The sequence below is a fragment of the Furipterus horrens genome, unplaced genomic scaffold (genome assembly GCF_987537825.1).
Source record: "Furipterus horrens unplaced genomic scaffold, mFurHor1.1.pri manual_scaffold_17, whole genome shotgun sequence".
Classification (NCBI taxonomy): Eukaryota; Metazoa; Chordata; class Mammalia; order Chiroptera; family Furipteridae; genus Furipterus; species Furipterus horrens.
The window spans coordinates 28,374,398-28,386,829 of NW_028327187.1; the positions used below are offsets into that span (position 1 = coordinate 28,374,398).

Sequence of the window (12,432 nt, forward strand, 5' to 3'; positions counted from 1 at the left end):
TGCCTGGAAATCAAGCAAGGGCTCCTTTAGTCCTCTGTTTTTTGTCTTTCAGGCCTACTCTTTGCAACAACTAGCATGAGGTGTCCAGCCTGACTAGGACAGTTCCTTCGTACCATGGAGGAAAATCCCAAACATTCCAGAAAGCCACCGGTTTTCCTAGGGGCTTTCTCACCCCAGAAAGCTGGGACTGGAATGGTGGCCTGGCTTCTTAGAGCTTCTTGTGACCCAACAGTGCCTCCCAGTGGTCAAACAGTACATTGCAGACTGAGGTGCAATAGGAGCCTGGTTTGTAGACCACTGGGAAAGCTTTAGTTTCTTGACCTCTCCCCTGGCAGGGCACAGGGATCCTTCCCCTGCTGGAGATCACACATCAGGAGTGCTAATGGCACTCTTCAGCTCCTAGGGATCTAAACAACACATCTGCTAGGTGGACCAGCTGGTAGAGAGGTAGCCCAAGATGACATCAGGAGAGTCAAATAACTATGACCTGAGGTCCCCGTTCTTGGCAGGACGTGGGAAGAAGCTCCAGGTGGAACAGGTTGGAGTCCCCAGAATCCCCAGCCTTCCATGTTTGATAGATACCACCCTACAAATAAAGGTAGTTGTGTTTGAGTAACCCCCCACTCACCTGATTCTGGACATCCCCACCCAGAAAATTGGAGCGGTGGAGTGGGTCTCACAAATGGGCTCCCCACAGTGAGCATGTTGCCAGCAAGTGGGCCTGGCCACCATGGAAAGTGGCTGCCCATCTCTAGCATGTCATCACCGCCTCTGGGGTCACAGCCAGTTAGGAAGAACCTCTCTCCCCTCAACACGAGAGCCCGTGAGTGTGTGGCCAGAGCCTTCTCCCTGTGTGTGTCTCTGTCCAAACTTCCCCGTTTTGTAAGGACACCGTTTATGTGGAATTAGGGCCCATCCTACTCCAATACGTCCTCATCTTACTTAACTAATTATATGTACAATGACCTTATTTCCAAATAAGGTCACGCTCATAGGTGCTAGAGTTTCGGACTCTAACATATGAAATTTGGGGGAGGGGTATAAGTCAACCCATAACAAGTCTTTTGGTCTGCTTTCTTTCCAGTTCCTCTCCAGACATCCAGCCAGGGATCATTCTCTTCCCTTCCATTCATATCTGCACCTTCCCCTCCTCCAGCTGTTCTGTCACCTCCATCCTTCCTTCCAGCTCACTTCTCTCCGGAGATCTAATTCATCAAGTTTCAGCAGCAAAATTACCTCCCTACCCCCGCTGAAAGTTTCGAAATAACTTGGAATACTGACGGGCAGTAAAGAAACCAAGAGAGAAAATGTTATTTAATTCCTCCTGGTTTTCAGTGGAAAGTAGTGCTGAAACCTCCATGGCTTTTAAACAATGTCAGTCTAGTACTGAAAAAATGTTTTGTGGTTGTTGTTGTTGACTTTTTAGGTCACAAGTAGATTTTAAGAATAGTCAGACAACTTCCTCAAAATAGAAAGAAATGATCATGAAACTGGAAAAGTAAATACAGCTTTAAATACCAGTTTTACAACAGGGACTGTCATTCTCCTCTGCCATCTGCTGGCCACAGCTACAACTGGTAAATGACCCTTGCTTTTCAAAGCCAGGGCCATTGTTACATGCCCTGTGAATGGACATGTCTTAGAATGCCAGGCCCTATGGAGACTCGAGGATACCGAGTGGCCTGCTTGTCTGACCTGCCAGAAACTAGAGGAGAGGAGCCTGCAGATCCAAGAACAGAGTGGGCCTGGGATGTGAGGGAGTGGGGCAGAATGGGCCCGGCCCTGTGCCTGCAGGGCCTTCTCCAGCTGCCTACATGCCTGAGCAAGACACTGTGTTCGTTCATTCCAACACACAGACATTTCTTTCTTTTATGAAATAATGTTTTCTTTAATCTTTTTATGATATAAAAAGTAATGCATACTCATTGTAAAATATTTAGAAAACCAAACAAATATAAAAGTAAATCATTTAGGTTGGCACCAGAGGGTGGCTTGGGGGCTTTACCATAATCTCCATTGGCATCCCCAGTCACTTCAAATACACGTGCAATTTAAAGAAAAACTCTGGTTGCTATGTAAAGGCAACTGGCAGTTTCAACACAAAGTCCCTAGCCTCCCTTTGAATGACATTCTGAAGCCACCACAATACCACAAGCTTGGGGGGGAACTGTTCTTTACAGAATGGAGTATCAACTTCCACCATTTTTGTGCCTATGTATTATAATATTTTGTTTATTTTATTGAGATATAATTGACATATAATTAGTTTATAATTGACATATTTAGTTTCAGATGTACAACATACCGATTGATATTTGTATATAGTGTGAAATGATCACCAAAATAAATCTAGTTAAAATCCATTACCATACAGTTACACATTATCCATAAAAGTCTACAGTGGTTCCCCACCTTACGGTTCTGAAGGCTATATAGATCTTTTTTTTTTTTTTTTTTTTTTTTTTTCCGTAATGAATAATGCTGGGATTAACCTTCATGGATTTGGGCAAAGCAGAATTACTACTGTGAATGTCTCCAGGCTCTTGATATATACTGCCATCTTGCTTCTAGAAAGGTAACACTCATTTGCCCTTTGACAAACAGAAGACATGCATGTTTTCGCTTGCCTTTGCCAACACTAGAGTTGGAGATGACACAAATTTTTGAATCCTAGGCATTAGGCTAGGTGCTGGGGATACCATAGTAAGGAAATGAAAAAAAAAAAGATGAGAAAAGGAAGTGGTCTATTGGTCTGTGCCTCCACTGAATTCCTGACCTGGAGGGAGAGAGTGACCTTGATCAAATCATTTATATATAATTAAAAATTGTGATACATGCTCTGGAGGAGGTGTGAGAATATAGCACAAGAGGAGATGGCTTTGTAGTGAGAGGGAGCAGGGAGCAGAGAGCAGTCTGAGACAGATGTCCCTCATGGCTGAAGCCAAGAGAATAGGAGAGGCAGGATATGGGAGGAGACCTGCTGTGCCTTGTGGATCCTTTGAGAATTCTGTGAAGTCACTGAATGGTTTTAAACAGAGGATAATGTGAGAAAATTTGCTTTTTGAGAATCACTTTTCAAAAAATTTTTAAAAATTAATTGTGATAAAAAGTAAAGTAATAAGATTTACCACTGTAACCATTTAAAAGTGTATGGCTCGGTAGTGAGACACATATTCATTGTTGTGCAACAGATCCCCAAAACATTTTCATCTTGCAAAACTGAAACTCTACACCCATTGAACAACTCCTCATCTCCCCCTCCTCCCAGCCCATGGCAACCACCATTCTACTTTCCGTATCTATGAATTTGACTACTCTAGGTACTTCATATAAGCGGAATCATATATTATTTGTCTTTTTGTGACTGCCTAGCTTATTTCATTTAGCTTAATGGCCTCGAGGTTCATTCATATAGCAGCATGTGTCAGAATTTCCTTATTTTTTAAGGCTGAATAGTATACCATGGTATTTATATGCCACCTTTTGTTTCTCCATTCATCCACTGATGGATATCTGGGCTGCTTCCGTGGTTTGGCTATTGTGAGTAGTGCTGCTATGAAATTTGCTATGGGTGTGCAAATATCTGTTCAAGTCCCTGTTTTCAACTCTTTTGGATATATACCCAGAAGTGGGATTGCTAATCATATGGTACTTCTATTTTTAATTTTTTGAGGAACCTTGAGAATCACTTTTAAAAAGCAAATTCAGCAAGTCTGATGTTATTCCTTACAAGATAGTAGAAAATAGAGTTGGATGGCTGTTAAAAGCTATTCTGTTTTTGGACTACATTAATATAACTTACTAAGTAACACACCTGAGTTCCTCTAAAATTAATAGTGTTCAGTATGAATGATTAAATGTATTTACATTTCAGGAACACATACGGTATACAAACTTGTGTCTTTAAGTGCTTTGAGGGACAGTCCTTATTTATTAACCAAGTATTGTTGAGCACTTGCTCTCTGCAAGGCATCATGGGGAAACCCAAAATATGCTCAGCTGGGTTTCCACTTTCACGAAGCTCTAGTCCCAGAGGGGCAGCAACATCCTGTGGCGTGTGGTATGTTAAAATAGTGGTATAAAGGGAAGATTCTAAGTGTTCAGGGGATGCAGGAGTCATGGGGAAAGGCTTCCTGGGGGAGGTGACATTTGGGTGTGATAGGATATGGAAAGGTGGAGTGGTTATGGGGCTAGAGGTTTCCAGGTGGCTGGCACACACTGAACCAAAGTGGAAAGCACCTGTGAGTTTAGGGAGGAGAGGACATGAGAATGTTGAGTGGGAGATTTGGAGAGCTGAGTGGAAGAGGCTAAGGAGAGCTTGAATGCTGGGGTAAAGAGATAGAACTTCTGTGATAAGTGGGAGTAAGGGGCCCAAAGGGGTTTTTATTGGGGGAGTGACAGAAAAACAATGCATTGGGAAGATTAGTCTGGCAGTGATATATGTAGGATAGATGAAAAGGGAGAGGTACTGGCACTGAGAAATGAGTTAAAAAGGGATTAAAAAGGATAATCCGGTATGATAATTGAAGTAAATTAGAGAAAGACAAATGCCATATGATTTCACTTATATGCAAAATCTAAAGAACAAAATAAACAAAATAGAAACAGACTCATAGAGAACAGACTAATGATTACCAGAGGGGTGGGGCTGGTGAAAAAGGTGAAGGGATTAAGAACTACAAACTGGTAGTTACAGAATAGTCACAAGGATGTAAGTTACAGCAGAAGGAATATAGTCAATAATATTGTAATAACTATGTGTGGGGCCAAGTGGGTACTGGAAATATCAGGGGGAACACTTTATAAAGTATATGATTGTCTAACCACTATGCTATACACTTGAAACTAATACATTTAATGTAAGCTGTAGTTGAATTATTTTTTAGATGGGGGTGGAGGGATACACCAGGCCTGAGGAAATATGGGTTTGAATTTGGTGGCGGGCTGTGGGAAGTGAACAGTGAAAAGGAAGGGCCAGATAGAGGATACTGCGAATGACCTGACCTTGGACCCTTTTCTGTGGATGTCCCGTGATAGTGATATCTTTTCTCCCCTCCCCTCCTTCTTTCTTCCTTACCTTTTCTTCCTTCCCTTCCTTCCTCTTTCTCCCTACTTCTTTTAAAGAATATGATACTGTACATGTATTATTTTATGGTGACCAGTCTTATTCATTTTGGTTTCCTTCACAACCTTGCATAGTGGTGTACACTTAGCAGGTGGTTGATAAATACTTGTGAATTTTGAAGTTGGTGATTGATTAGAACTAGGGCAGGGGAAAAAATAACCGAGGATTCACAGGAGAGAAGAGGATGCCAAGAGAAACTGATTAGGTTTGAAGTCAGGTTGAAGTTGAGCTCCTGGCAGGTTATCCAGCTGACTTGCAATATTGGGATACAGCTAGAAGAGAGAGGAATTTTAAGGAGTACCCCCACCTTCACCTCTACTCCAGCTGGAGAGTGACTGTGTTTAAGGATTGAAATATGGTCTGGGGTCATATTCTGGTCTGCCACTAGTCGAGTACCAGATTAGGTAGTCTCTCTGAGCCTCACCTATGAAAGTGGGATAAAGTCAAGGCCAAAGGTGAGGTGAAATGTATTAGTATAGCACTGGGATGAATGATAGCTATAGTTATTGGTTATTACTATTACTATTAAAGTTGGGGGGTGGAGCATAAATTCATGTCACTCCTGAGTAAGGCGATCCATGGCTTCCTACTGCACATTGAAAAGGCAGCCTCCTGCTCCGGGCTCCACAGGCCTGAGTGATCAGGCCCCTGCCCACCTCCTATCCAGCAACCCCCTCACCCACACCCTGTATTCTGCCTAGCTGTGCCCTGAACATGGCTAGATGTTTTGCTGCCTTAGGACCTTTACATTTGCTCTTTCCTTTCCTTGGAAGGTTCTTTGCAGTATCTTGCAAGGTTGGCTTTTTTGGGGGGGGCATCATGTAATCACTTAAATGAAACCTAAGTGATCTTAAGTCCCTCATTGTCCCCCCTGAGCCCGACTTTGCCCATCAAAACAATGAGATTGGATTAGATCATCACTAATGTTTTTCTTCCTAACACTCCAAGAGCTTATGGTGCAGAGCGTGGCTTTAGAATGTTAGGCTACACCAAGAACCAGGTTTTCAGTTTGCCTTGTAGTCAGAAAGGCCCTAATGGTTCTGGAACAGCAACCAGGGATGCAGTTTCTAACCTCTTGAAAGGTGCTCACTGAGGCTGCTCTGCCACATTGCCTGTTGCTGTGTAAAAAGCTGCTGGGTGTCAATCTCCATTCACTGGGAGAAAAATCACTCTCAGAAAAAAAAAAAGCACACCTTCTTCTGCCAAGTCTTTGGGTGAGGCTAGAAACACTGTTCTTGACAACACTGAATCAGCACATTCATCAGGGTCAAGCTCACAGCTGAAATAAACTGGAAGAGAGCCCTGGTTGAAAAGAAACCTTCAGCTGAGGCCTCTTCAGTCTCAAAGGCAATGGAATCAGAATGTGAAAATTCATAACAGAATTGTACCATGCTCAAGTTAGGGGTTTCCTCCTGAAGTGCTAGAGTTCATATTACAGTCCCCCCAAGTATTGAATTTATGGACTCTGTTACCCCAAGAGGTAATAAAAGTTCAAAACTGGTTTTCAGAAGTTGCAAAATGAATTATGTGAAAAAAGGCTCTTTAGGGGCTACATTGCAACTACTGAGGCTACCTTGGCAAGGACAACTGAGTTCTCCCAAAACGTGTACAGTAGTCCTTCTCTATATTGCGGTTCACTTATCGCAGCCTCCCTGTATCACGGGATTTTTAAAAATATTATAATTATTTATCGTGGATTTTTTGTTATATCACGGGATTTTGCAGTACTGTATATGTATGTTAAAATTACGTAGGTTTAAGAGTGTAGAATATGTTTAAGAACATAAGTCGTCGTCATCAGCAGCCGTCCGTCTCGAGAGACGATGGTGTAGCTTCTTAAGAGTCTATCTGCACCGCCGAGAATGGCTGTGCAGTCCGACTCGGGAGTGACACGGTATCTGTCTCCTCCCGTGTTGAATCGACATCTTGCGATGACGCTGGAGTGTCCTCTCCAGTGGAGCTGAAGCTACAGAGCCTGGGCAGGGTGATATGGAGGGTCTGCTGTTGCCCATGCAGCAGACCCCCCCTCTCTTCGCAGCTGAAGGATCCAAGGGAAAGACGGAGTCAATACAGCTTGGCTTCAGGTGCGCCGCAGGAGTTGCCGGTGTTGACTACAACGTCAAACCGCCTTAGGGACTCCGGCTCCGGATTTTCTGTTGGGGTTTACTCCCTTAGCCTTTCCCCTGAAGAGGTATCCCGCAAGGCAGCGGAGGTTTTTTGGAGTCAGAGTTTTCCTTCTCTGATGTGCCCTGACTGGAAGATCGAACCAGCGACACTTAGCTCGCAGGCCGATGCTCAATCCACTGAGCCAAACCAGCCAGGGTTAGAACATAAGTAGTGTTTATAAAAGTGTGTAAAAGGTTAATAAGGGACTGGGAATGGTTTATAAGTGTGTGGGAAGGGTTTATAAAGCCTTAAATATATATAAATACTAAAATAAATGTAAGGTTCCTACTTCATGGATTTTCACCTATCGGGGGGGGGGTCTAGAATGTAATACCCGCAATAAGTGAGGGAATACTATATGTTGGAGTTTGTCATATTTATGGGCCTGGAGTGCTCCTAAATCTGACCCAGTGTGACATTTATATGCATTAAGAATCAACATTCTTTCTCCTAACAGTGTTATTTTGTTGCCTGAATCCCCAGGGTTAAAATAAGAATCCTTGGCTGGCCTCTGGAAGCACTGTGACTTCTTTATTAGCCTCTGAAAACACCTGGCTGCTTCTCCTGTCTAAGGGCAAATATACTGAGAATTCTTGGTATTTCTCTGTAAAACAGGAAATGACAATACAGAAATAGCTGGGGAGACTGCAGCAGTAAACTGGGACCCAGGAACATAAGCCTCCCTCCTCAGTACTTCCTTACCAAGATCACACTTTGATTTTTCACACAACATAAATTTATTCAGAAAAATTGCAATAAATTATAATAAAAAAGATGACACAAAATACAGAATCCAACTAGCAGCTTTGCTTAGTGACCAAGACATTTTTGGGAAATGTAACAAATAATTACAGAATAAGAATCAGAAAACAGTGCAAAGGAGACTAATGCAACATTACCACATGAGTTTGAATGAACCGTTTCTTCCCTAAAACTATAGATGCAGAGTCCTTCCATATCAGGTGGATCTGAATTCCTTACTTCAGAGCTGCTACAGAGTAGTACATAAGAGGTACTTAGGAATTAGAGTTTGGGGTGCTAGAGGAGTCACTGTAGGGAGGCCGATCTCTTATGCCTGCTCTATATCTTGTCTCCCCTACATAGAGATTGTCAAAAATCCTCAACCCTGTGTACATCCCAGGATCAGAGATGGAAAAAAGGTTGAGGCAATGAAATAACTTAGTGCATTTACCTTATAAGAGCTAGGATGCTGCACAGAGTCCCCAATAACCACATCTTTAATCATCAAAAGGTGCCAGGTTGGCAACATACTAGACCATGTGCCCAGGACAGCCATTGCCCTATCTTTGTGTTATGACCTTGCATGGTTTTTATAATCTGCCTCACCTATAATTGCATTCTGGTCTAAAGGAGATGACGAAAGTGTTCTTCTCACTGTCTACCATCGACTAAGTCAACACCCAACCCTATTAGATCTGTAGCTATTTGGCACCAATAACTTGACTCCTAGTTCCATAACTCCCACTTAGGAAAGAGTTAACCAACCTATCACAGGATATGTACATTTTCTTTTCCCCCCAAAACTAAACTTATAAGAGATGGTGTAACCAGAGAACCATTCAGCTGTGGTGTTTCGCCTGGCTTTCTCCTTTGATGCATCAGAAGAGTCAGAAGTCAATGCCCAAGACCTGACACAACGCCTGCCCGTTAGGCTCCTTGGAGTTAATGGTAACAGGCAAGAATAAGTTGAGGTTTTAATGAAAGAAAACCAGGAGGAAGCCAATTGCATCAGGAAGTTTTGCAGTTAGTGCCTGGTGGCTGGTTTGCCAACCAACATTGATTTTAAAGGTTGCCCCACAGAGCTTGAGTAAATGAGCTCAGAGGTTGTCTCAGGTGCGAGAGAAAGGTGCTTGGCTGCTCCCACTGCACAATCTCTCTTACACAGCACTGGAAAGAGCTGGCTTCACAGCCCAGCCAGTGTTGATGAAAGGGGAGGGTAACATCTTGCCCCTGTACATCAAGAGACCAGAGAGGGGGTTCAGTACTGTTGCTAGGGGAAGGAGCAATATCTCTAGAAAGGTCTGCTCGAGGTGCAGAATTTCTTTCTGACTGTGGTACAAGTATTGCCTCAGAGGTGATTTCTAAGTCAGGGATGGGTCTCCTACATACCCAGGATTAGTTTTCATGTAAAATTTGAAAAAGAGAAAGGGGCAGTAGGAAGCAGGACCTATCAAGCATGAATGTTTTCACTCTTGAATACTCAAAGTACTTTCGATCTGATTATGATTCTCACATCAATGGGATGTCATCTCAAATAGTCCCTAAAGTTCTGTTAGTAAATGTGGTCTGAGACAAGAGAATATAGTTCCACCCAGTGCAGATCCATGAAAAAGTTAATGTTACAGACATACAGGTAGCACTATGGTAGAAATGCACAAATGAATGTAACAGCTACATATAGATGGTTAACTCACTGTTGGGGACACCCAAGGAGTCACTAGCCTCACTCAGATTCCCTTCAACGTGACAGTACTAGTGAGGTGGAGTGCAAAGGATGATATGGGGATGGTAGGAAAAAGTGCTTTAGAGGAAGAACTACACTCAAGTATGAGCTACACCAAGTAGTGCTTGTAGGCCTAGACTGAGAACATCTCAGGATCTAGGCCTAGGGTGCTAAGGACAATTATGACAGCTGGGCAGGGGGCAACAAACACATCCCCAGTAAATACAGATCTCTTTGCCTTATAAAGAGAGAACACAAAAACACCAAAATATGGTAACTTTGGCTTGGTGATATAAGTCTAGAAGTATTTTGCTGTGTAGTATATGGTAAGGGAAGGATTAGGAAACTTCCTTTTTCATGCCAACAGCCTCAAAATTCTGCAACAAATCCTTCCTGTGGCATAACTTTGCAAATTATTCTAAAATACTTGGTGTCCAAGATCTTCCACCTCCAGAATCTTGGGGGGGGGGGTTAAGGGAAAATGACTTATTAGTCTTCATCGCTCCCGAGCAGGAAACCCAGAAGGAACTGGATAGCACGCTGGCGGTCACTTGGAGTCTGTCTTGCCAACAGGTTAGGTGGAGGCCTTAGGAGAAGACTTGTGAAGAGAGTAGCTAGAGGGTAAGAGAAAGGAAAAGAAAAACCCCTTGTCAGACACAACTTAACTAAAGCCTCAGGGATGGGTATGGGGGGCCAGTGGATGAGGGCAGTGGGAAGGAAGTGACTGTCTTGTTCTTGGACATTAAGGATGGAATACACTGTGTATACCATACACAGATTGTCCTTACCAACACCCACTGTGACCATTCTTATTAAGTAGTCTTACCGATCATGTTGGCACTGACATTGTTGTATTCGGAGAATTTTAAGAGTTCTCGAAGGAATGCCATCAAGTAATGGAAAACATTTCTATGGCATCTTGGAAGATGGGAAATCACCTGCCATTTAAAAAGGGGAGTAGGCAGTGAGGAGAACAGGTAGAAGAAAGGAGTAAGAAGAGCTGAGAGCTTCCATAAAATTAGTTTATAATCCAACCTTTAAAGGACCCCATTCATTTGCCACAACTCTTCCTGATTTACTCATGACCAACACAGTTACTGCCAGATGATAATTTCCAAGTCAGAATGGTCATACTGTTTGATCCCTGTCCACTAAATGACCAGGCAATGTCATTATCATACATTCATATGCACACCTCCTGTCAAAATCAGGTCAGTGTTAACCTGGTTTTTCCTCATTTCCCCATGATGGGAAAATGGCAGGTACCCTTGGCATATGCCTAACTGAATAGTTTTCTCTGCAATGTCATTTAGCATGAATGGGAGCTCCTCCCCATACTCCCTAGTCTGATTCAGAGGTATTCTCAGCTATTGTAAGACCAAGCAAACAAAAAGAAGACAGGATCACAAGTAATGTTAGCCAGAATCCCACGTGCGATCAGCTTCAGCCATCTTATGCCAGAGTGGAGGTATCCAACCTACTCAACAGGCCAACTGCAAGAGGGTGTAAAATATAATAGGAAATAACACAACCTAAAATTTAAGGGTTCCAGCTTTCAATGTTGGTCTCAAGCCATGAAAAATAGATCCAGACCCATACTATGACATAGCTGGCTGCCCATCTGGCTTTGTAAATCCATGATTTCTCTATAGGGGAAACTTCCCCAAACACATCTTCAGGGCAAAAAACTCACCTGTCTGCAGACCCGGAGATCCTGAGCAGAGTCAAGGCATCGCTGATATAGTTCATAACAAATGACAGGCTCTGGCAGGGCTTCCAGGAAAATGAGCAGTGCTTCAGCCACAGAGTGATTACTGCCAGCTGGAGAGACTTTAGTCAAGGGAAAGAAGCTCCAGGAGAAAGGACACAGAGATACCTGATTTGCTCCCCTGCTCAAGCTGCCACACTGATCCTACTCAGAGTTTGATTATTTTATTGGTCCATGTATGTTGCAGCTGACTTGCTATAACCTCTTAGGAGGTTAGGCCCAACCTGTGTGTCAGGGTAATATAGCCTACAGAGTGACAGTCCACACTGGCTCAGTCCTGGAAACTAATCCCACCCTCCTCCCTGTCACAGTGACAGAACATGGGTGGCAGGAGTGATCAACTGCCAGAAGCAGAATAGTACCAGTGCTGTGGGTCATATTTTCCATCATTATTAAAAATTATTGTTACTTATCCCTTCTTTTCAGTAAGAGTCTGATACAAAGAAAGGTCAAAATTTCCTAGAAGAAACTGAGAAACAACTGTATAGTAAACGAGTACCTTATGCTAAAAGACAGTCATGAAGATGGAAGCACAAAAATCAAATATAAGTGGGAAGAAGAGCTTGGCCAAGCACTCATCCAGCTTCCTAAGCTTTTGCCGAAAAGGATACGGATTGTCTCAGGAATGCTGGTATCCAGACAGTCTATGATCTGCTGTAACTCTTCTTGCATTCCAGGGGTTTGGAACAGGTCCTCCTACCAAAGAGGTCACAAGGAATGAAACAAGCAAGATAAAAAGTCCTAAGGTTTTGAAGACCTTCCAGGGATGAGGAGAGCAGCAGGGAGTAAAGGGAAGGCTGGTATGCACATTCATGATTAGGAATGGAGATGTGACAATGGTGCCTGTTCTCTTACCATCTCTATAATTTGTGTAAAACTTCATTTCACACCAGAAAATTATCTTCAAAT

The 12,432-nt window shown here is 43.0% G+C and overlaps 1 protein-coding gene across 2 annotated transcripts in view; it reads right to left on the minus strand.

Moving 5' to 3' along the window:
* Positions 1 to 8,004: 8,004 nt before the first annotated feature.
* The window catches only part of OCRL (OCRL inositol polyphosphate-5-phosphatase), a 47,801-nt gene continuing 43,373 nt past the window's right edge, over positions 8,005 to 12,432 (minus strand). For both annotated transcript variants that reach the window (XM_090264552.1, XM_090264551.1), the window contains 4 exons: positions 12,135 to 12,219; positions 11,449 to 11,576; positions 10,582 to 10,693; positions 8,005 to 10,369 (listed from right to left, as the gene is read on the minus strand). In XM_090264552.1, the coding sequence (XP_090120678.1) occupies positions 10,245 to 10,369; positions 10,582 to 10,693; positions 11,449 to 11,576; positions 12,135 to 12,219 (450 nt within the window). In that variant the 3' untranslated portion in view covers positions 8,005 to 10,244. The remainder of the gene's footprint in view (positions 10,370 to 10,581; positions 10,694 to 11,448; positions 11,577 to 12,134; positions 12,220 to 12,432) is intronic.